The following is a 22,741-nucleotide window of genomic DNA, read 5'->3' as shown; positions in this document are numbered from 1 at the left end:
GGTATGTATAATAATGATATTCTATATCTTCGAATAGCAGAGGTGAAAAGCACCATAAAAATACAGTAATTATTGTTTATAAAAATGAAATATTTTGTAATCTATATTTTATTTGAAAATACTATTAGACAAAAACAACAACAATAACAAGAACGACAATGACAACGATAACGACAAAAACAACCATCACCACAAAAACAACAACAACAACAACAATAACAACGATTACAACAACAACAACGACAAGGACTACAACAACAACAACAATAACACAATAACAACAAAAACAACAACAAACAGTAAACAACATACAAAAAACAACAAATAACAACAACAACAACAACATTTATTCTTTATTTTTTTCTTATAAGATATGAGTTATTAATTATTAACTATAAGTAATTATATTAAATATTAAATTACAATTTCAAATAAAAGATAAAAACTAAAATCATTTTCAAATTTAATATAACCATTTTTAAAAACAATATAAAAAAGGATTAAAAAATAAAATATATCTATAAAATCTACTAAGCCCAAGTGCTTTTTTTAAAAAAAATAAAGATAATCAAAATTTGTTTAACAAAATAAATTTAAAATCTACAAAAAAATATGTGAAATAAAAATAAAGTAACTGAAAAACATGGTTTGTTCAAATATGCAACCACTTCTTACTTTTGAATTCCGATATAAGAAAAAAAGGCAACCACCTATCCATATCCATTTATTACTTCATTCTATAAATATGTTATTTTTTTCAAGAATTTTTTTTTTTGATTTTGCTAGAATTTTCTTTGACCCACATTTTTTTTATTAGTGGAAGTCTAATTTTATTTACTCTGAATATTTCTAATTTGGTAAGTTTTTAAATTTTTTGTTGGCATGCTTTATATAAACTAAACTAGTATACATAACCGTGTGTTGCGCGGTAAGTTTGCGATTATGAAATTTATTGTATTATAAAATGAGTTTGTAAAGTTTATATGCAAAAATATTCATTTAGCTTATTGACAAATTTTAACAAAATACTTATAAAAACGAGTTAATGGATAAATTTGTGGAATGAAATTAGACTTCCACTGATCAACAAAATATGGGTCACAAAAAATTCTAGCAAAATCAATAAAAAAATCTAGAAAAAATAACATATTTATAGAATGAAGGAATAAATGGATATCGATAGGTGATTGAATTTTTTTTATAGGAATTCAAAAGTATGAAGTGTTTTTTTTTTGCAAAGCCACCAATTATATAAAACAAGACGAACTAAAATTTGACATAGTCCACCATAATTGTCTACTAGCCCATAGACTCAAAACTAGCCCAAACAAAATAAAATAAAAAGGAAATAAAATATAAACAAGACTAACTGGGAAATACCCCATAGCCCTCAAAATGGAAAGCTCAAAGAGTTTTCAGATGTGCATCACCGGAACCATCGAGGGTTGAGGTAAGAAATTGAGCCCACTTCAGGAACGTTACATTCGAGTGATGAATTTATGATCAACGACAACCTTATAACTGAAAGAGCTTATAATTGATTTCAGTCAAGACACCTAAAAGTCTTGTAGATGCCATGAAATCAGTTCAAAAGAAGACTTCTTCGGCTCTATGTAAAATTTCCACACTAATCTACATGAGGTAACTATCTCATAATTATGACACTCGATTTGTCAACTCGTTGAATTTTCATTTACTAACAATTTCACTTTATCTACAGATTAAGCTTCAAGAGAAGCGAATACTAATATTTTGAAAAATATGATATGATGGATTTTCAAATATCAACAATTAACGTTAATCACCAGAAGGTAAGAACATTGAAACTTTATGTTACAAGATTTTATGCTTTAGAGGCATTAAAAACAATAGTGAACCATTATATGAGACTAAAGTGTTGGTAAAGTAACCATATGGTTGTTTGTAAATGTTGGTGTAGCTGTTGTATCTGAAAGTATGAGTGATGTTGTATTTTTTGTGCCATCTGATTGCGTGTGCGATTATGTGCATCCACATACTTTATTTTGACATTTATGAATCCTGAGACTTTGAACTTCGTCTTTCTCCATGTTGATAATTCATCTATCTTTTGAGGGAATCTCTTAGATATTGTTATAGGTTTTAGTACCTACAAAATGAGCACCCATGTTATCTGTTCTTCTCTATTTTTTTTCTTTTTTTTTCTACAGAGGGTTTCTTTTTTTTTTTTTGCAACACCATGAGTTAACGGAGACTTTTATTGCATTTCTTTGACTTGTTCCTTTTCTTTTCACCACACCCCCAACAAAGGCTTTTGGCTTAAGTTGGATATTTCTATTTAAAAAAAAATCTTTCGTGATGAAGGGAACGGATCAAGAAGGGTATAGTCTTTATAAAGTTTCTTCAAATGAAGGTTAAGTCTTAAAGAGTGTTCAATAGAGGTTCACACACCCACAAGGAAATTCACAAGAGAGGTATAAGTCAAATTGGCTCACACTCTATAAAATTCCCTAAGATCATATCAAAAGAAAACACTACTTGGTCAAGTAGAATGACAGGGAAATTTTTAGGTATTTTCATGCATGGTTCAAGGTAAGCTTATCACACAAGACATCGACACTTAAGTCAAACAAGACTCAGAGTTTTCGCTAGTGTGTACGGTCATTACATGAGAATCAATCTGACACATGGCTACTCACAACGAGATGAAAAGAGTTCGCATATTATTTATGCAACTTCATTTAGTCTCTTCATAGCCGCACATTCATCATTGTTCGGTTGAGAGCACTATTCAAGTTATATTGGTATTGATCAGAAACGATACTTGGATTTGCGATAGAACAACCACTTTCAATATAAGAGTTGGAAAATATTTGCAAAAATTTTGAAAATTTATCGGAAGAGTGCCAAAATCATTTTGAAAATTAAAATCAATAAGTATCCATAAGCTTACATAGTCACACAAACAACATAAAAGATGATTTAAAACACAAAAGACCAAATATGCACAAAAACAACATAAATATTAGCACTACAGGTGTGGGTCTCACCTTACCAAAATAAAAAAGTATTTGTCCTCAAATATATATAAAAATAATCGAGAGGTTAATATTAGAGAAATATAGAGGTAGGGATAGATATTTATCCTGGTTTGGTTGCTTCTTCGAGTTGGAATCCTTCACCAGATGTAGCATTAAGTAGAAGGTGAGGTGGGGACGTTAGGTGAACTATGGTGTGATAGCTACTCTCAGCAATCCAATGTGTCTATTTTAAACCCATCTTCTTGAATGATTCATCATCAACCCTTTTTCAACTTGGCCTGAAACTTGTCCAGTCTATTTATTTCGATAACAACATATTGACTTCTGAATCATTTAGTGCATCGCCAAATAAATTTCTTCTTCACAAAATTTTACAGAACTTCTTAGAAGATTTGGATGTTAAATCGACGATAACTATCACGATTGCCAATCTAGTGGGCGATTTGTTGATGCTTTTCTAAGCTAACGGAGTTTTACCAACTCTAGGTTTTTAATATATCTTGAGTCAAATGGTAGAAAATCATTGATCAATGAATTCTTCATTGACTCACCCACTGAACCTATTGCACGCCATGTCTCACCTTTTAAGAACCTTCTGTACCTTAATATGTGAAATTAACACACTATTATTTTTATATCAAAATTTAAATAAAGGATAATAAGAGGTTTTAGGTTTGTTCAAAAAACTTAATTAAAGGATAATAAGAGGTTTAAGGTTGTTTTCCAAACAATACCTGAGTTAACGTCGCAGCACAACGCGTGTCCATAACTATTCTTCATCCTCGGATTCACTCATGGTGTTGTTAGGTTAGCCCTCAGTGAATGATGGATGACGACCTGATATTAAATCGCTGATTTGGTAATCTTGGTGTTGAATGGTTATGGAATTTTAGGTTGATTCATACAACATTTCTATTTTTTGTTTTATCTAATTCAACATTTTGTCTTACGCCTCAACTCTTTGTTGAATAGTTGAATGATATTCATCATTTTGACACCAAGTATTATTAGAAAATTCTACTAAATTTGATTTGAAATATACAAAGACGCTAAACGTACCTTTCTTTTCAAACAAGGCTTTACATTTCAGGTAATATTTTAGATATTGGCCTTCCTTTTTATAGAAAGGACATACATCAGCCTTGAGTTCAGTATAAGCATCATGTGAAACTTTAGCAGGTGCTTTCTTTTTCTTAAGCTTGTTAGCTTTCATTTTAAGTCATTCACCACCTCGTTGACCCATGAGGTTAATGGAATGACCTCCTTTTTTCTTAAGTCTTGACTCCTCTTGAGTAAGCATACTGGACAATTCACTAACATCCCGCATATCCTTAATAGGGTTATATTTAATTTGGTATTGTCCATACTCAAGAGACAATGAGTTCAGAATAAACTGAACCAAGAAGGTGTCATCCACTTTCATTCTCAAGGTCCAAAGTCTTGCTTAAATGTAAGTCATCTCAATGATATGATTTTGCATACTACACGACCCATCAAACTTCATGTTCTTTAGTTCAATCATTAGTGTACCAGTGAGAGACTTATTAGTAGAACGGAGACGTTCTTCCACAAACTTGAGGTATTCTCTTAGAGTGTTCCCTTAATTTATGAAGTGACTTCTCATCCTCCCTGCTCTTATGAGTAATGGAAGTATGTTTGTCATTCAAGAGAACAAGGACAAGATCCATCACACCTAACTGGAGCTAGGCATGTTCATGTCATAAGTTCAATCCATTGAACACAATAATAGATGAAACATATTAATGAACAGGAATAACTGCAAATAGATATACATGCTCACATATAAAAACTAATGTGAATTCAGTAAAATGATAAATGTACATCACAATTCTGCTTTTGGTAAATACTGCAACACCCTATCATAATTTAAATGTCATTTTAAAAATATTTAATAGGCAATTAAGTAATTTTAACCAAACATATATGACATCTTTGGATATACAATATATATTTAATTGAAAATATTGATTTACTTCATAATTTTCACTATTCGTAAAATGATAGATTAACCTTTGGGTAAAACATTCTTAAGTTCTAGCAATAGTGAAAGTCAATATATCTATTTATTTTTCAATTTAGGATTTTAATTAATGTGCATAGATAAATAACAATTTTGTGAGTGCATATTTTTCATAATCATACTAGTTTGATCAATTTGGTGAGTAACAAGCTATATAAATACAAATGCATACATGATGTTATAAAATTTTATGTATATGGATAATTTTAAACATTCAAGTTTTACCACTTTGGTGCAAGAGATAAACATGATATGTGTAGACATTAATATTCTCTTGTTTTGCCAATTTGGTGAATAACAAACTACATAAATACAAAACACACATAACATCATAACATTTTGTGCATGTGAATAATTCTAAACAATTTAGTTTGACCCCTTTGCTGACTCACAAACTATAGAAACATAATTCATGCATCAACGGAACATAAACATGATATGTGTAGACATTAATTTGTCTTGTTTGGTTACTTTGGTGACTTAAAAACTGTATAAATACAAAGTACACATAATATCATAAAATTTTGTGCATGTGAATAATTTTAACATTTCAGTTTTGCCACTTTGGTGACCAACAGACTATAGAAACATAATACATGCATCAAGTCAACATAAACATGATATAAGTAGACATTAATTTCTCTAGTTTGGTCACTTTGGTGACTAACAAACTATATAAATACAAAGCACACATAACATCATAAAATTTTATGCATATGAATATTTGTAAACATTTAAGTTTGGCCACTTTGGTGACTAACAAACTATGGAAACTTATTACATGCATCAAGTTGAAAAATCAGACCCAAGTATCTCTTAGAATATTATATATGTCAATAAATATTGAATTATAGTAATCCATATATGCCAAGTGATCATAAATATTATATGTGTAAACATTAATTTCTAGTTTGACCTATTTGTTCCTTTTGCGCATATGAATCACATGGGAGATAATAAGTTCCATTAATGTAATTATGCATACATCGTTCTGAATTAAACATAATACAACAAGAAATTTTTCTTCTTATTATAAGAACGAAAGGTTTGTGAAAAACAATGTCTCAACAAAATCAACCTAACAGATTAAACGATTTAATTCAAAAATCACATCAATAATCGACTGGTATCTAAGTTAATCATCATTGGGTTTGATATGATGCGATTATATAGTTTATGAAAATTATCCATTCAAACAATCTAGGATCTAATGCCACATGTAAGATTAAATTTTATAATATAATAATAGGATATTGAACATGATAACCTCACATAGAGATTGTTAGGGGAACATACCTGATGAGGAAGACATCATCACACAGAAAAGTTGAACCGTTAGTCGTAAATTGGTTTCTACCTCCTTTCCCTTACTTTATTTTACCACAATTGTCAACAATGAAGTTATTGTAGAGAATATTGGATAACCCTAATGGTGGAGGGAGGATTAATTTATAGATGTGATGATTTAATCTTGTACCTCTATCAAGTAACCAATGTAGGGACGAAATATATTCCTTATTAAATATTACTTATACTACAAGTAAACTTGGGCTATGAGTTAGAAATAATTAAGAATGATTAAATAGTAATTCTTCCATCTTCTTCCTCTCTCGTTCGATTATGACCTTGCTCATAATCGGACGACTTTCATTGTTTTTCCGTTGAAGAGTAGTACAAATAGCAGCTCCTCCAATCTGATCCAAATAGAGAATTCGAATTTCGAATTTGAAATTTCACCCCAATTTCTACCCATTTCCCCCCAACCTGTTCTTTTCTTCTCCTATATATACTCATCTTCCTTAAACGTTAAAAGGGGATTTTTTTGGAGATGCTAATTTCCTATTGAAAACAGAGGGAATTTTGATCAAAATAAATAGAGGTAGACATAGAAAATTTCCAAGAATAGCTACGAAAAACATACATTAAGAGTCCACAATATTAGTGATTTTCTCATTCAAATTCGTCGGGAGGTTGTCGGGATCAGGTAAAGCTCTGTTTGTGGTGAAGTCGCTGCCCCTCTGCTCGTCTAGTCTAGATTCTGCTCTCCCGAAAAAGGTAAATGTCCTTTTTATATAACATCCTCATCATCTTCTAATCTGTTTTAGTATAATTCTGTTTTAAGTTGAGTTCCTCTGTCCTGTGGTTGTTTATTGCTATTCATAGTTGAGTTGATCGTGCTATTTTGCAGATTGTATGTAATCTTGTTGTTTCCATGATTGAGTCCCGACGGCGGGCTTAAACTTTAGAGACTTGTAGGTGTTTGTTCCACTACTTTATTCAAGTTTTTTTATCCTTTCTAGATGGAATGTAGTCGTCAACTATCAGTCAATGGACCAGGTCCGTTGACACACCAAGAACAATATAGAACAATAAACAGAAAGGAGAATACAATATAACAGTTTAAGTGAAAATCTTCTTGCTCAAGGGAGTAAAACCACGACCTATTGTACAAGATTTTCAACCATTTTCACTTCTTTTCTTTTCCATTTCTTTTGTTTTCTCTTCCTTTTTCTTTTTTTATATAGACTGTTTCCTTCTTTTCGCTACACCATGAGTTAAGGGAGACTTTTCTTGTACTTTTTTTGACTTGTTCCTTTTCTTTTCACAACACCCCCAACTTAGGCTTTTGTCTTAAGTTTACTATTTCAATCAAAACATTTTTTCTTGAGGACACAAAGGAATGGATCAAGAAGGGTATAGTCTTTATACAGTTTCTTCAATAGAAGGTTAAGGTTCAAAGAGTGTTAAAGAGAGGTTCACACACTCACAGGGAAAGTCACAAGAGAGATATACCTCAAATTATCTCACACTTTATAAAATTGCCTACGATCATTTCAAGAGAAAATATTTTTTACAAGGAAACATTCCAAAATGTACGACCAAGAATAATGGACTGAGAGGAGTTATTTATTAACAGTACAACATTAAATATGCAATTTTAAATTATCATCATGGCAAATATGACATAAATGATTATTACTAATGACTGATGTCTATCAGATTACTCATCAGGGTATGGACTAGGGTAGAATACAAACACATTGGCGCCAATACAAAATGCACCCCTAGTGTGCAGGCGCTACAAGTATAGAAGATCAAAAGGGGAAGCTTCATAATGGATTTGGTAGTACACATTATAGTACTTATGAAGCCATTGATTATAGAATAGTTTTATTTCATCTGTTGCATCAAGCAAATAATAATGGTATAGAATAGAAGATTGCTAACAAACCATCTGGCACAAATCACAGTGGATACTATTTCAACGTAACCATTACAAGACTCAAGGACAATCATAAAGCAACCAACATTACCCTGACCAGTATGCATACATAGCTGACTATTTACATAGAAAAAAAATATGTACAACTTTCTGTATTGTTAATAATAACATACTGTACACATTAAAAATATAACTAAATGATTTTATGTGAGAGCAGCGGCACTTGATTATTTACAAATCACAAGACATATAATGTAATTTATGTTAACGAAATACTTGATAAGAGCAAAAATGTCTACACATAATTACTAAAGAGACTTTTCCATATCAATTGTAGTAATGTATTACAACCATGAATTAGACAATACAAATGTTCATCTGCTGCATGGTACAGAAAAATATTTATGTGCTACAAAATATACTATTACTAAGGAATAAGTTGACAATACAATTACTATTGATACATATTGATTCGTACATAAATTATATTTAAGACAAATAAGTAGTCTAACAACTTATAATTCATTCATAAGGGTACACATCCTCCCGCACGAAGTGCAGGTTGTTTCCCTAGTATATTAAATTTTGTAAAAAGTAACTTACGTCTATATGGTTTCTTTAGGTAAGAAATATAATTAATTTGTATTGTTATTAGAAGTATATCACACTAAATCTTTAATAAACAATTTCAAAATTTCAGATATTCATAAGTAAAAGAATTAATATTGGACATATCAAGTAATTGAAGACTACGTAAGTGGTTGGTCATAAATTTTAAAATATTTTTCACTTTAGTTGAAGATGAGATTATGTTTGGTTATACTTTTTATAAATAATATATGAAATAATTCTCATGTGAGAATGCAGTTTTTCGAAAAAGATATGAAATATGATTTATATCTCACAATTTCTAAAATTTGTCAATATCACTCAACTTGACTAATTTGTATGAAAAAAACAACCGAAACTTCTCTAAAGGATAAATATATCAAGACGCATTGGATATCATATGTGAGCTACTACATTCTATGAGACTTCGTCAATTTTAAAAGAGTATTACAAGAAAATCATTAGTACAAAGGAAAACATCAATAACTAGTTGTTCTTTTTTATGACATTTCCAGTCAGTTGACAAAGAAGATGAAGAAACATTGTTAATTCTCATCCTGTTTGATGGCGATATAAAGACGGGGATCATTTTTTTATAGTTAAAAACACTAGAGAAAATTTTGAATTAAAAAGTATTTTTAACACTCAAAAGTGAGTTCAAAAATAAGTTATAAGGTTTTCTCCAAATATAAAGTGTAAGAAAATTATTAAGAGAATTGAATAATTTTATGCACAAACGAGTAATAAATTTACTTTTATATTCATTGTAAGGACTAAAATTAGAATTTTTAAATAAATATGGAATGGATTTTTTTTTAAAATAACAATTGGGACAGTCAACTCATAATGGTGCTAAATAGCCCGTTAGCCGATTAGGTTGTCCTCCTCCTTTACCCTAATCCTTATAAACAAATACATCATTAAGGATGTGGAATAAGAGGGAATTTTCCACATTATTTGACGTTTAGGGTTTACACAACAAAAACACTACTTGCATCACCTAAAGAATGCATTGTTTACTTAAACATGAGGATTCTGTGAAAAATTTTGATGATCGGTATTAAATGTTTTGGTTATTGTAAATCTACTACCTGTATAAAGAAATCAGTAAGTCTCCTAACATGTATTTACCAATTGAAATAATACATGAATTCAAAAAAAATCATTGAAATAAAAGATGTATTGCGTTTCCAACAAACACAAAATTCCACCAAAAGAATCAATTCTACAGAGATATGAGTTCATATTCTCAAAAGTTATGTTTCTAGTAAAAGATTCTTTCCCTTTTTTTTTGTTTCAATGATAGTCTTTATGTGTTTTTGCTATTCTCTTTGGAGTTCTCTACCAGCTTTGTGGAAATTTTTACTTTCTAGAAAGTCTTTGGATGATAAAAAAAATTGGGTGTTTCTTTTATATTCTTCCAATCTTACTTATGTGAAACTTAGATATTAGAAATATAAAAATGCTTCATTTAGTGTATCTTTTTGGGGTCCAATAAGAGTTTTTTCTTACGAATCAAAAGAAAGTATAATACAATTCTTTTATATTTTTTGTTTACCTTATAGTTGCTTGAATCTTCACATATGATCTATTGATAAGATTGAATTTTTGTTGGCACAAGGGTTACCTTTATCCTTTAATATGCCTGAGGGAAGGATATGTTGTAGTAATACTATAGTTGTTTATGTGTGACCTGTAGATAAAAGGTTGAAGAGATGCATGTTAGAATGAATTTTATGTAAATATGTGATCCTACTTTTACTTATTTGTTTGTTTCACTTAATTCAAGTTAAGAAAAGCATACTCAGCAGCCAATAGGAGGCATATAAACATGATTGAGACATTAAATTATATTATTTTTTTCTCTAATAGTAGAGGCAATTATTATGCATTGATGAATTAAATTCTTTAAAAATCAAATTGTGTCATTCATGCATTCCCTTCTATTCACCTTTTATCATGAACTTCACTAACAACCCATTCTAGTCGTTATGGGTACACCAAATAGTGATCCAATTGGGTAAAACAAACTTTTTGGGTAGATACTTAAAAATTTTAGGGTTTGATATAGAAAAAACGTCTAAACCTCTTATTTATTGTAACTTCATTCTTGGATGAAGGAAAGACGATTAAGGGCAGTTTTCACATGTTCTCCACTAAATTCTTTGTTAAAAGTAGGTTATTAATCCCTTATCTTGTAGTTTGATTCTTATTCCTTAAAATCTATGGTATTACACTTGGGGAGAGAATTTTGACTTGATTTAATGGTGCGAAAAGATCTGATTTGGGAAGAATGATCACGAATCTGCATAGGGTTAGCATTTGATTATAATTCAGGTATTGTTAGGCAATTTTTTATAAATTTATTGTGGTATTAACTAATTTTTCAGACCAACAATAAGCCAAGGCATTCCAAAGGGAGAGTACTTGGGACCTTTAAATCATTCATTCTTGTTTGAGATAGGTAATGATTGTTTATTCCAAGATATGTAATTATGCATGTGTTTGCAACGAATTTTCGTATGCGTGGAAAATAAAATGCAAGAAAAATATATAAAAGAAAAAAATGTGATTTTTATTAATGAATCGTTGTGGGTACAATTCCGTTGTTCTCTTGATTTTATCTCCTATGTTTCTCCGTGAATCAAGGGCCTTTAGTAGTGTATTTACCGTATGGTTGGATGATGTATAACTCCTTGAGATTTTGTCGATCTCCAGGATGACGAAAAGCTCTTTGTCGTTGTAAGTCGATCTCAGGGAAGAACTCTGTTGATCACTCCTTCAAAGAACTATTGATGTTGATGTTGGAACTTTCTTCAATTTGTTGAATGCTTGTTGAAGATTTTTCTGGATCCCTTTGAATATCATGTTCATCCCCTATTTATAGTTTTAGGGAGTGAACAAGATTGCTTCTAATTGGCGAAAGAATGTCATTTTGACACTAGACACATTTTGATTCGTTCTTGCATTTGACTGGGACTACCACCTCATTTGGACACGTGGCATCACCTGGTTGGTTTTGGATGCCTATTCACTGTGACACGTGGCATGGATTTGGGCTTCAAGGTGAAATGAACCTTGGGTTTGAATTTTAATATGATGAACTTATTTATTTGTAAAGCCCAAATTAATTTTTCATCCCAAATGAACATGAATTTAATTTAAATTTTGTATGAATCTGATCCAATACAATTGATGTGTCTGCAAATGCCCCTTACTTTGAGTCTTGTTGTAACGACTCTTTTGGTCGTTTTGAGTACTAGAACTGTTTATTTCATAAATATTTTTTTGATAGATTCTAAATAAATATTTTAGACTATTCGTAACTACAATTATAAATTTAGTGGGGTGATTTTAATTGTTTTACTAGTTGGTAATTAATGAACTAAATCCATAAATATTTAATTAAATTACCATATGGCCCATGAATTAGTATAAATTAGAGGGTTTAGGAATTATTTAATTATTTGTTGATAATTTTCTTACCCTAAATAATTAAAAAGCTAAACAAGAAGATTACGGTAAAGAAACCTTACCTGGGGCTGCGGCATCTACCAGTGAAGACCGATACCCAGGTAACTTCATTCTCCAACATCATTAATTAAAATTTTGATGGCATAAAGATACCATTAGTATTTTTCATGTGATGCAATATCAAATATTTAGGGATGAATGTAGTATAATTTGAGTGGTGGCGGCTTTGGATTGTAGATGTGGTTATTGCATATTAATATTATTATGATTTTGTATAGGAAAATCCTTGACAATTTCTCCTTACTGTTTATCTCCATCTCTCCAATTACATGTACATACCTAAATATATATGCTAAAGAGAAGTTACTTGTCATCACGTAGGAAAATATATACACTTAGTATGTGTAGTTCAGGAAGGAAATAGAATATATACATTTGTTTTTTGAACAAGACGATCTACGATATTCATTACTGTTAATGCCAGCTCTTCATAGTCTTTCTGTAAAAAAAAAGTTAATAAAGCTTATTCCACAAGTTTAAAGAAGTAATGAAGCATATACCATCTGAAATAATGAGAAATGGAACCATGCTTTGTCATCGTTAGAATTGCCGGTGTCTGCTCTAGCTGCAAGACTTATCCAAAAGCTCTCGTCAAAAGAGAGAACATTCTCCACAACTATCTGTGGCATCTGCAACCATAATGGAAAGATAAAGGTTAATTTTCATCCGTGTAGATCAAAGCTCGAATAGAGAAATGCTCTTACTTTGACAACTAGTATAACATTCTATTGCATAGCTCTTTAGGGGTATCAATGCATGTTCAAGTTCACAATAATAAAGAGCTTATCAGGACAATCAAACCTATAATCCACCAGAGAGAATTAAGGATACTACATTAGCTTTAAAATGACCATTAATGCTTAGTGCTCATTAAATTGAGTTTTATATATATAGGAATAGGATTACAGTGGGTTGAGCCTACTATTGGTTTATCACCAGTAGTATAGGAATTAAGGTTATTAAATTGGAATCATGTTATAAAGTTAGTTTTTAATATATTGATATAGATAGGTAATTAAATATTAGGTTTATTGAATTATTTAAATTTCGTTAAGTTGTGTTAAATAAAGGAATTAGGACTTACCCTTAGGTTGGAACTTCAAGAAAATGATTACATAATTAGGTTAATTGATGGGTATAGGTAAGAGACACAATAATCTGAGTGTTTATGGGATTGTCAACTTACACCTTATGCATATATATACTTGATATATTGGAAGGGTTCGGAGGCAACAAGGAAAGGAAAGACATTGGAGAAGTAGTGACTTCGATTCTTCGGAGGAGGTATTTCATGATTTATTTCTATTTGATAGATAAACTCTAAATAGAGATTGATATGTATTGAGTGATATGGTAAAGTCTCCTATTTACTTGATTGTGTGGTTGTACGTTTTGATTGTGTGGTTTGTGGTTGGCCTAAAATTATGAGAATGTTGAATTTCTAATTTTGAACCCTCTCTATTAAAATGACACCTTGAATAAAGAAGGCTTGCTCAAATAAAATAATGAGATAATTGGATTGATGTGTCCCGTTCCGACACAATATTATGGGATCGTAGTGTCATATTCTGGCACGGTATTGTGGGATCGGAATATCACGTTCCAACACAATAACATTAAAGGCAAGGAATCTTGAAGTAACGTAATATACTTAATCTCAAGGAACCTATTTTCCAAATGAGTAAGGTGTGGAGGCATGAGTCCTCGTATGTGTGCTTGATGTTGTGATTGATGGTGTACCTATTACAGTGTTGTTGTTGTCAATGGTTCATGTATTGTTGCTTGCCACCTGTTATGTCTTGTAGTTGATTTTATATTATTATTCATTATATATTTGTTTCAATTTTGAGTTGACTGATGATACCTACTCAGTACTTGTTCCTTGTACTGACCCCTACTTGTATTTTCTTCTTTGTTCTTTTGTGGATTGCAGTAAGTGTACCATCGACTTCGACTCGCCCTAAGCTCTAGTCAGTCTCCAACACATTAAAGTTGAGGGTGAGCTATTATTTCTAACTCGTGCTGGATTCTCTCATTCATGTCTTGATGTCTTTGAATTTCAGACATGGACCATTTTTTTTACTTATTTTGGTTTCTTATATACTCTTAGATTCGGTAATTTGAGGATAGATGTTCTTGATGTGATGACTTCCAGATTTTGGGGGTAATAAGTGTTAAACTTTAGAAGCTTATTTAATTGCTTACATTAATAAGTTTTTGATCTTCCACATTATTTTTGTTATTCATAGTCGAAATATTTGCAAATGTTGGGGTTTATAATTGTTGGTTTGCTCACCTAGTAGGTTAGTGTGGGTGCCACTCACGACTCGTTTTGGGTCGTGACAAACTTGGTATCAGAGTGTTAGTTTTTTTGGTCTCATCACACAAGGACAAGTCTAGTAGAGTCTTGAGGTATGGTATGGGGACGCCTTTACTTTTCTTCGAGTGGCTATAGTACTTTAGGAAAACTCCATTCTTTCTTTCTTTCGTGCTATTACTTGGATCCAATTGGTATCGAGGTGATACAAATTGGTATCTGACATTCTCACTCTATTTCACAGATGGTTAGAACTAGAGCAACAACTGTGCCAACACCAACACTGGCAAGACAGGGTGCGTCTGAGCCAATCATTAGGGCTGTAAGTAGAGGAGGAGAAGTGACAAGAGGCAGTGAAAGAGGTCGCAGGAGGATGCCCACTAGAGGCAGAGGACAAACACCAGGTCCAGCTAGGAATAGAGCAGTGAATCCTCCACCGACTTATAATTTAGTGAGAGAGGGTGAGGAAGGGGAAAATGAGCAGGTTCATGATAAGGAAGTACAACCCCAGCCTACCCCAGAGATGATTAATCAGGTTCTTACTTATCTTAGCGGATTATCTGATCAGGGCCATACACCCCCAGTCTTTTCAGCACCAGCACCTCAGGTTCAGAGAGTACAACATGCAGCTGCTGTGGCTCCCCGCATGGATGTATCATTGGAAGTAGAAACGTTTCCTCGATTGACTACAGGGTCTATTATGACAGGTGATCAACATGAACTTTTTATGAAGTTCTTAAAGTTTAAACCTCCAGTCTTCAAGGGTGCTGAATCTGAAGATGCCTATGATTTCCTGGTTGATTTTCATGAGTTGCTACATAAGATGGACATAGTAGAATGATTCGGTGTTGGGTTTGTGACCTACCAGTTTCAGGGGGATGCCAAAATGTGGTGGCGGTCATATGTTTGAGTGTCAACCATCAAGGGCACCACCTATGACTTGGGAATTATTTTCTAGCTTATTTATGTAAAAATATATATCCCGGATTTTTAGGGATAGGAGGAGAGATGAGTTCCTGAGCCTAGAGCAAGGAAGAATGTATGTTGCTGCTTATTAGGCAAAATTTCATGCACTATCAAGGTATGCCACTCAGCTTTGCTTCAATCCACAAGAGTGAATTTGCCAATTTGAGAAAGGATTGAGGTCAGATTTGCAGATTCCAGCCTTATAGGTAGCTGCTGCAGCAAATTCCTTTCAGGTAGTGGTTGATTTTGTGATAGAGGTAGAGGGGGTGAAGCCAAATGACTTCACCACAACATCGACATTTAAGAAGTTTCGTAAGGGAGGTGAGTTTAGTTGTTCTTACTCGAGAGGGCAGAGTTTAGGAGGTTATCCAGCCCGTCCTATTTAGTCTTCATTGCAGGCTTCAGCTGGGGGTCCGTCGCAGACCAGTCAACCTTTTTCTGAGATTGGAGGTTATCTCCACAATTCGTCATTTTCACAAAGACCTATACTTCACTCTACGACTTGATATGGATGTGGAGAGGCGGGACATATTTGGAAATATTGTCCAAAATAGAGTTATAGATCCCAAGTTGTTGGAGGTAGTGGCCATCATGGTAGAGGTTGTCATTCTTGAGGACGTGGTGGCCAAGGTAATGGCGGTCACAAGTTCAGTCGGGGTGGCGGGAAGTTGGAACTACTGCAACGCAGCTTGGTAGGGGCAGTGGACAGATAGGTGATAGGGCCCATTGCTATGATTTCCCCGGGAGGTCTGAAGTAGAGACATTTGATAGTGCTATCACATGTACACTTTTGGTCTGTGATTGCATGGTTTCTGTATTGTTTGATCCTGGATCCACATTTTCATATGTATCTTCCTCATTTGCTACTTCTTGATTTATATTGTGATTTTCTTGACATGACTATTCATGTCTCTACTTCTGTGGGTAAGTCTGTCAAAGTTGAGAAGGTATATAGGTCTTGCCTTGAGACTTTTGTGGGGAGCAATACTTATGTAGATTTGACTATTCTAGAGATGGTTCATTTTTAAGTAATTTTGGGTATGACATGACTTTGTCCAAATTTTGCAATCTTAGATTGTAATGCTAAAAGTGTTAAAGTGGCAATGCCTGGGACATATCCGCTAGTGTGGGAGGGTGACTATATTTCCACTCCAGTTCGTATTATCTCTTTTCTTCGTGCTAAGAGGATGGTGAGTAAGAGTTGTTTAGCTTTCTTGGCACATCTCAAGGATGATACTTCCAAAGTACCTTCGATTGAGTCTATTTTGATAGTCCGTGAGTTTCTAGATGTGTTTCCTGCAGACCTTCCTTGCATGCCATCGGACAAGGATATTGATTTTTGTATTGATCTGGAGTCGGGTACTCGCCCCATTTCCATTCCCCCTTATAGAATGGCTCCAGTTAAGCTAATGGAGTTAAAGGCCCAACTTCAGGAGTTGTTAGGTAAAAGTTTTATTAGACCAAGTGCATCCCCTTGGGGTGCTCCTGTTTTATTTGTGAAGAAGAAATATGGAAGTTTTCGGATGTGCGTAGACTATAGGCAGCTGAATAAGGTAACTATGAAGAACAAGTATCCCATTCATCGCATTGATGATTTGTTCGATCAGTTACAAGGTGATTGCGTCTTCTCTAAAATTTATTTGAGTTCTGGTTATCATCAATTGAAAATACGGGCAACAGATGTGCCAAAGACTGCTTTTCGAACTAGGTATGGGCATTATGAATTCTTAGTAATGTCTTTTGATCTTATGAATGCCTCTGCTGCTTTCATGAGCGTGATGAACAGGATTTTAAGCCATATCTGGACCTCTTTGTTATTGTATTCATTGATGATATACTGATATACTCAAAGAGCAAGAAAGAACATGAGGAGAATTTGAGAATCGTATTGGAGTTGTTAAGGGAGAAAAGGCTTTATGCCAAATTCTCCAAGTGTGAGTTTTGGCTCGATTCAGTTTCCTTATTGGGGCACGTGGTTTCTAAACATAGTGTTATGGTGGATTCTTCTAAGATTGAAGAAGTGAAGGGTTGGGTAAGACCTACTAATGTGACAGAGGTAAGGAGTTTTGTTGGTTTAGCTAGCTACTATCGTCGATTTGTTAAGGGATTCTCTTCTATTGCTTCCCAATTGACCAATTTGACTAAGAAGAATGTTCCATTTGTATGGTCGAACGAATGTGAAGAAAGCTTCCTTAAACTCAAGACATTGTTGACTACTGCACCTATTCTTGCCTTTCTAGTAGAAAGGGTAAGAATTTTATTGTTTATTGTGATGCATCTTATTCTGGTTTAGGTGCAGTGCTAATGCAACAGACAAATGTAATTGCTTATGCTTCGAGGCAATTGAAAGTGCATGAACGTAACTATCCGACCCATGATTTGGAGTTGGCTACAGTTGTATCTGCATTAAGGCAATGGAGACATTATCTATATGGGGTCAAGTGTGAAGTCTATACAGATTATCGTAGTTTACAATATGTCTTTACTCAGAAAGACTTGAATTTGAGGCAGAGGAGGTGGATGGAACTATTGAAAGACTATGATATTACGACTTTGTATCACCCAGGAAAAGCTAATGTTGTGGCAGATGCTTTAAGTAGAAAAGCAGGGAGCATTGGAAGTTTAGCCCACTTACAGGTTTCTAGACGCCCATTGGCTAGAGAAGTTAAGACTCTGGCTAACGACTTTATGAGGCTGGAAGTACTAGAAAAAGGAGGATTTTTGGCCTCTGTTGAGTCAAGATCTTCCTTTCTTAACAAGATTAAGGGAAAGCAGTTTGCTGATGAGAAGATGAGCCGAATTCGAGATATGGTATCGCGGGGAGATGCTAAAGAGACAATAATTGATGAGGAAGGCGTCTTGAGAATTAAGGGTAGAGTATGTGTGCCCCGTGTTGATGATTTAACTCAAACTATTCTTGCAGAGTCTCATATTCGAGGTATTCTATACATCGTGGTGCAACGAAGATGTATCATGATCTAAGACAACATTATTGGTGGAGTAGAATGAAGCATGACATTGTTGAATTTGTTGTCCAATGCCCGAATTGTCAGCAGGTAAGGTATGAACACCTGAGGACTGGAGGTACACTTCAGAGAATGCCCATTCCTGAATAAAAGTGGGAAAGAATTGCAATGGATTTTTTAGTTGGTCTTCCAAAGACATTGGGTAAGTTTGATTTTAGTTGGGTAATTGTCGACAGGTTAACTAAGTCTGCTCACTTCATTCTGGTCAAGATGACTAACAATGCAGAGAAGTTAGCAAATCTCTATATCTCGGAGATTGTTCGATTGCATGGAGTTCCACTTTCCATCATATCAGATAGAGGTATGCAATTTACTTCTAAGTTTTGGTGAACCCTACATGTTAAATTAGGTACTACATTGGATCTTAGTGCTGCATTCCACCTTCAGACCGATGGGCAGTCAGAACGAACAATTCAAGTGCTGGAGGATATGCTTCGTGCGTGTGTGGTAGATTTTGGTGGTCATTGGGATAAATTCTTACCCTTAGAAGAGTTTTCATACAACAATAGCTATCTTTCAAGTATTGATATGGACCCATTTGAGGCATTGTATGTGAGGAGATGTAGGTCTCCAATTGGTTGGTTTGATGCATTTAAGGTTAGATCTTGGGGTACTGATCTTCTGAGGGAATCATTAGAGAAAGTGAAATTTATTCAAGAGAAGCTTTTAGCAGCTCAAAGTAGGCAGAAGAATATGAAGATCGAAAGGTTAAAGACATGAATTTTATGGAGGGTGAACAAGGCTTGCTGAAAGTTTCACTTATGAAAGGTGTGATGCAATTTGGTAAGAGAGGTAAGCTAAGTCCGAGGTATATTGGACTATTTGATGTACTTAAGCGCGTGGGGGAGGTGGCCTATGAATTAGCCTTGCCTCCAGGACTGTCGGGAGTTCACCCGCTATTTCGTGTGTCTATGCTGAAAAAATACCATGGTGATGGAAACTACATTATTCGTTGGGATTCAGTTCTTCTTAATGAGAATTTGTCTTATGAAGAGGAGCCTGTTGATACTCTAGATAGGGAGGTCCGCAAACTGAGATCAAAGGGGATTGCATCTATCAAGGTTCAGTGGAAGAATCGGCCAGTTGAAGGGAGAGTGAGGTTGATATGAGAGAACGATATCCATATCTTTTTACAGATTCGGGTACTCTTTCTCGCCCTCGCCCTTCTGTTTGATCGTTCGAGGACGAACGATGGGTAAATTTGTATCTATTGTAACGACTCTTTTGGTGGTTTTGAGTACTAGAAATGTTTATTTCATAAATATTTTTCCAGTAGATTCTAAATGGATATTTTAGACTATTCGTAACTAGAATTATAAATTTAGTGGGGGTGATTTTAATTGTTTTACTAGTTAGTAATTAATTAGCTAAATCCATAAATATTTTATTAAATTACCAAATTGCCCATGAATTAGAATAAATTAGAGGGTTTAGTAATTATTTAATTATTAGTTGATAATTTACTTACCCTAAATATTTAAAAGGCTAAACAAGAAGATTACGGTAGAGAAACCTTACTGCGACAGCTACTAGTGAAAACCAATACCCAGGTAACTTCATTCTCCATCTTCGTTAATTAAAATTTTGATGGCTTAAAGATACCATTAGGAGGTTGCATGTTATGCAATATCAAATATTTAGGGATGCATGTAGTGTAAGTTTAGTGGTGGCAGCTTTGGATTGTAGATGTGGTTATTGCAGATTAATATTATTATGATTGTGTATAGGAAAATCCTTGACAATTTCTCCTCACTGTTCATCTCCATCTCTCCAATTACATATACAGACCTTAATATGCTAAAGAGAAGTTACTTGTGATCCGGTAGGAAAATATATACACTTAGTATGTGTAGTTCAGGAAGGAAATAGAATATATACATATGTTTTGTGAACAAGACAATCTACGATATTAATTACTGTCAATGCCAGCTCTTCATAGTCTTTTTGAAAAAAGAAAGTCAATAAAGCTTATTCCACAAGTTGAAAGAAGTAATGAAGCATATACCATCTGAAGTAATAAGAAATGGAACCATGCTTTGTCATCGTCAGATTTGCCGGTGTCTGCTCTAGCTGCAAGACTTAACCAAAATCTCTTGTCGAAAGCGAGAACATTCTCCACAACTATCTGTGGCAGCTGCAACCATAACAGAAAGATAAAGGTTAATTTTCATCCGTGTAGATTAAAGATCGAATAGAGAAATGCTCCCACTTTGACAACTAGTATAACATTCTATTGCATAGCTCTTTAAGGGTATCAATGCATGTTCAAGTTCACAATAATAAAGAGCTTATCAGGACAATCAAACCTATAATCAACCAGAGAGAATTAAGGATACTACATTAGCCATAAAATGACCATTAATACTTAGTGCTCATTAAATTGAGTTTTATATATATAGGAATAGGATTACAGTGGGTTGAGCCTACTACTGGTTTTATCACCAGTAGTATAGGAATTAAGGTTATTAAATTAGAATCATGTTATAAAGTTATTTTTTAATATATTGAGATAGATAGGTAATTAAATATGAGGTTTATTGAATTGTTTAAATTTCATTAAGTTGTTTTAAAAAAAGGAATTAAGACTTACCCTTAGGTTGGAACTTTAGGAAAATGATTACATAATTAGGTGAATTGATGGACATACGTTAGACACAAATAATCAGAGTGTTTATGGGATTGTCAACTTACACCTTATGCATATATATACTTGATATATTGGAAGGGTTCGGAGGCAATAAGGAAAGGAAAAGCATTGGAGAAGTAGTTGCTTGACTCCGATTCTTCGGTGGAGGTAGTTATGGTTTATTTCTATTTGATAGATAAACTCTAAATAGAGATTGATATGTATTGAGTGATATTGTATAGTATCCTATGTAGTTGATTGTGTGGTTGTACATTTTGATTGTGTGGTTTTTGGTTGGCCTAAAATTATGAGAATGTTGAATTTCTAATCTTGAACCCTCTCTATTAAAATGACGCCTTGAATAATGAAGGCTTGCTCAAATAAAATAATGAGATAATTGGATCGGAGTGTCCCATTCCGACACAATATTATGCGATCGGAGTGTCACGTTCTGACACGGTATTATGGGATCGGAGTGTCACGTTCCGACACAATAAAATTAAAGGCAAGGAGTCTTGAAGTAACGTAATATACTTAATCTCAAGGTACCTATTTTCCAAATGAGTGTGGTGTGGAGGCATGAGTCCTCATACGTGTGCTTGATGTTGTACCTATTATGGTGTTGTTGTTGTCAATGGTTCATGTGTTGTTGCTTGCCACCTGTTAAGTCTTGTAGTTGATTTTATATTATTTCATTAAATATTGATTTCTATTTTGAGTTGACTGATGATAACTACTCAGTACGTGTTCCTTGTACTGACCCCTACTTGTATTTTTTTCTTTGTTCTTTTGTGGAGTTCAACAAGTGTACCATCGACTTCGACTCGCCCTCAGCTGTAGTCAGTCTCCAACACATCAGAGTTCAGGGTGAGCTATTATTTCTAGCTCGTGCTGGATTCTCTCATTCACGTCTTGATGTCTTTGAATTTCAGACATGGACCATTTTTTTTACTTATTTTGGTTTCTTAAATACTCTTAGATTTGGTAATTTTAGGATAGATGTTCTTGATGTGATGACTTCCATATTTTGGTTGTAATTAATGTTAAACTTTAGAAGCTTATTTAATTGGTTACATTAATAAGTTTTGGATCTTCCGCATTATTTTTGTTATTCATAGTTGAACTATTGGTAAATGTTGGGGTTTATAATTGTTGGTTCGCTCACCTAGTAGGTTAGTGTGGATTCCACTCATGACTCGTTTTGGGTCGTGACACTTGTCGACATAGAGTCTTGCCGAAGTTTGGCGACAAGACTTGAAGTAGTCATGAATGTGTTTTCTATTTTTTAATTAAGACTTCTCTGCTTGTATGTTTGCCAAATTTTGACGGCGAAAGCTGAAGTCTTCATGAGAAATGACCATGCCGATATTTTGAGGTCA

The 22,741-nt window shown here is 33.5% G+C and overlaps 1 protein-coding gene across 2 annotated transcripts; it reads left to right on the top strand.

The window, feature by feature from the left end:
- Positions 1–1,332: 1,332 nt before the first annotated feature.
- Positions 1,333–22,496, top strand: LOC112941340 (uncharacterized). 2 transcript variants are annotated; one of them, XR_011220618.1, is made up of 4 exons: positions 1,333–1,450; positions 1,548–1,641; positions 1,721–1,811; positions 11,612–12,111. XR_011220618.1 is itself a non-coding variant. In XM_069297088.1 (4 exons), exon 4 carries the CDS (start codon positions 14,989–14,991, stop codon positions 15,583–15,585), a length of 597 nt encoding a protein of 198 aa, XP_069153189.1. In that variant the 5' UTR covers positions 1,333–1,450; positions 1,548–1,641; positions 1,721–1,811; positions 14,361–14,988; the 3' UTR covers positions 15,586–22,496. The 2 variants fall into 2 exon arrangements, 1 of the variants encoding a protein (XP_069153189.1); XM_069297088.1 differs by lacking the exon at positions 11,612–12,111 and adding an exon at positions 14,361–22,496.
- The last annotated feature ends 245 nt before the right edge of the window (positions 22,497–22,741 follow it).

Source organism: Solanum lycopersicum, chromosome 4, assembly GCF_036512215.1.
Source record: "Solanum lycopersicum chromosome 4, SLM_r2.1".
NCBI classification, from domain to species: Eukaryota; Viridiplantae; Streptophyta; class Magnoliopsida; order Solanales; family Solanaceae; genus Solanum; species Solanum lycopersicum.
The sequence above is the reverse complement of the archived record's forward strand: the minus strand, read 5'-3'. Positions and strand labels throughout refer to the sequence as shown.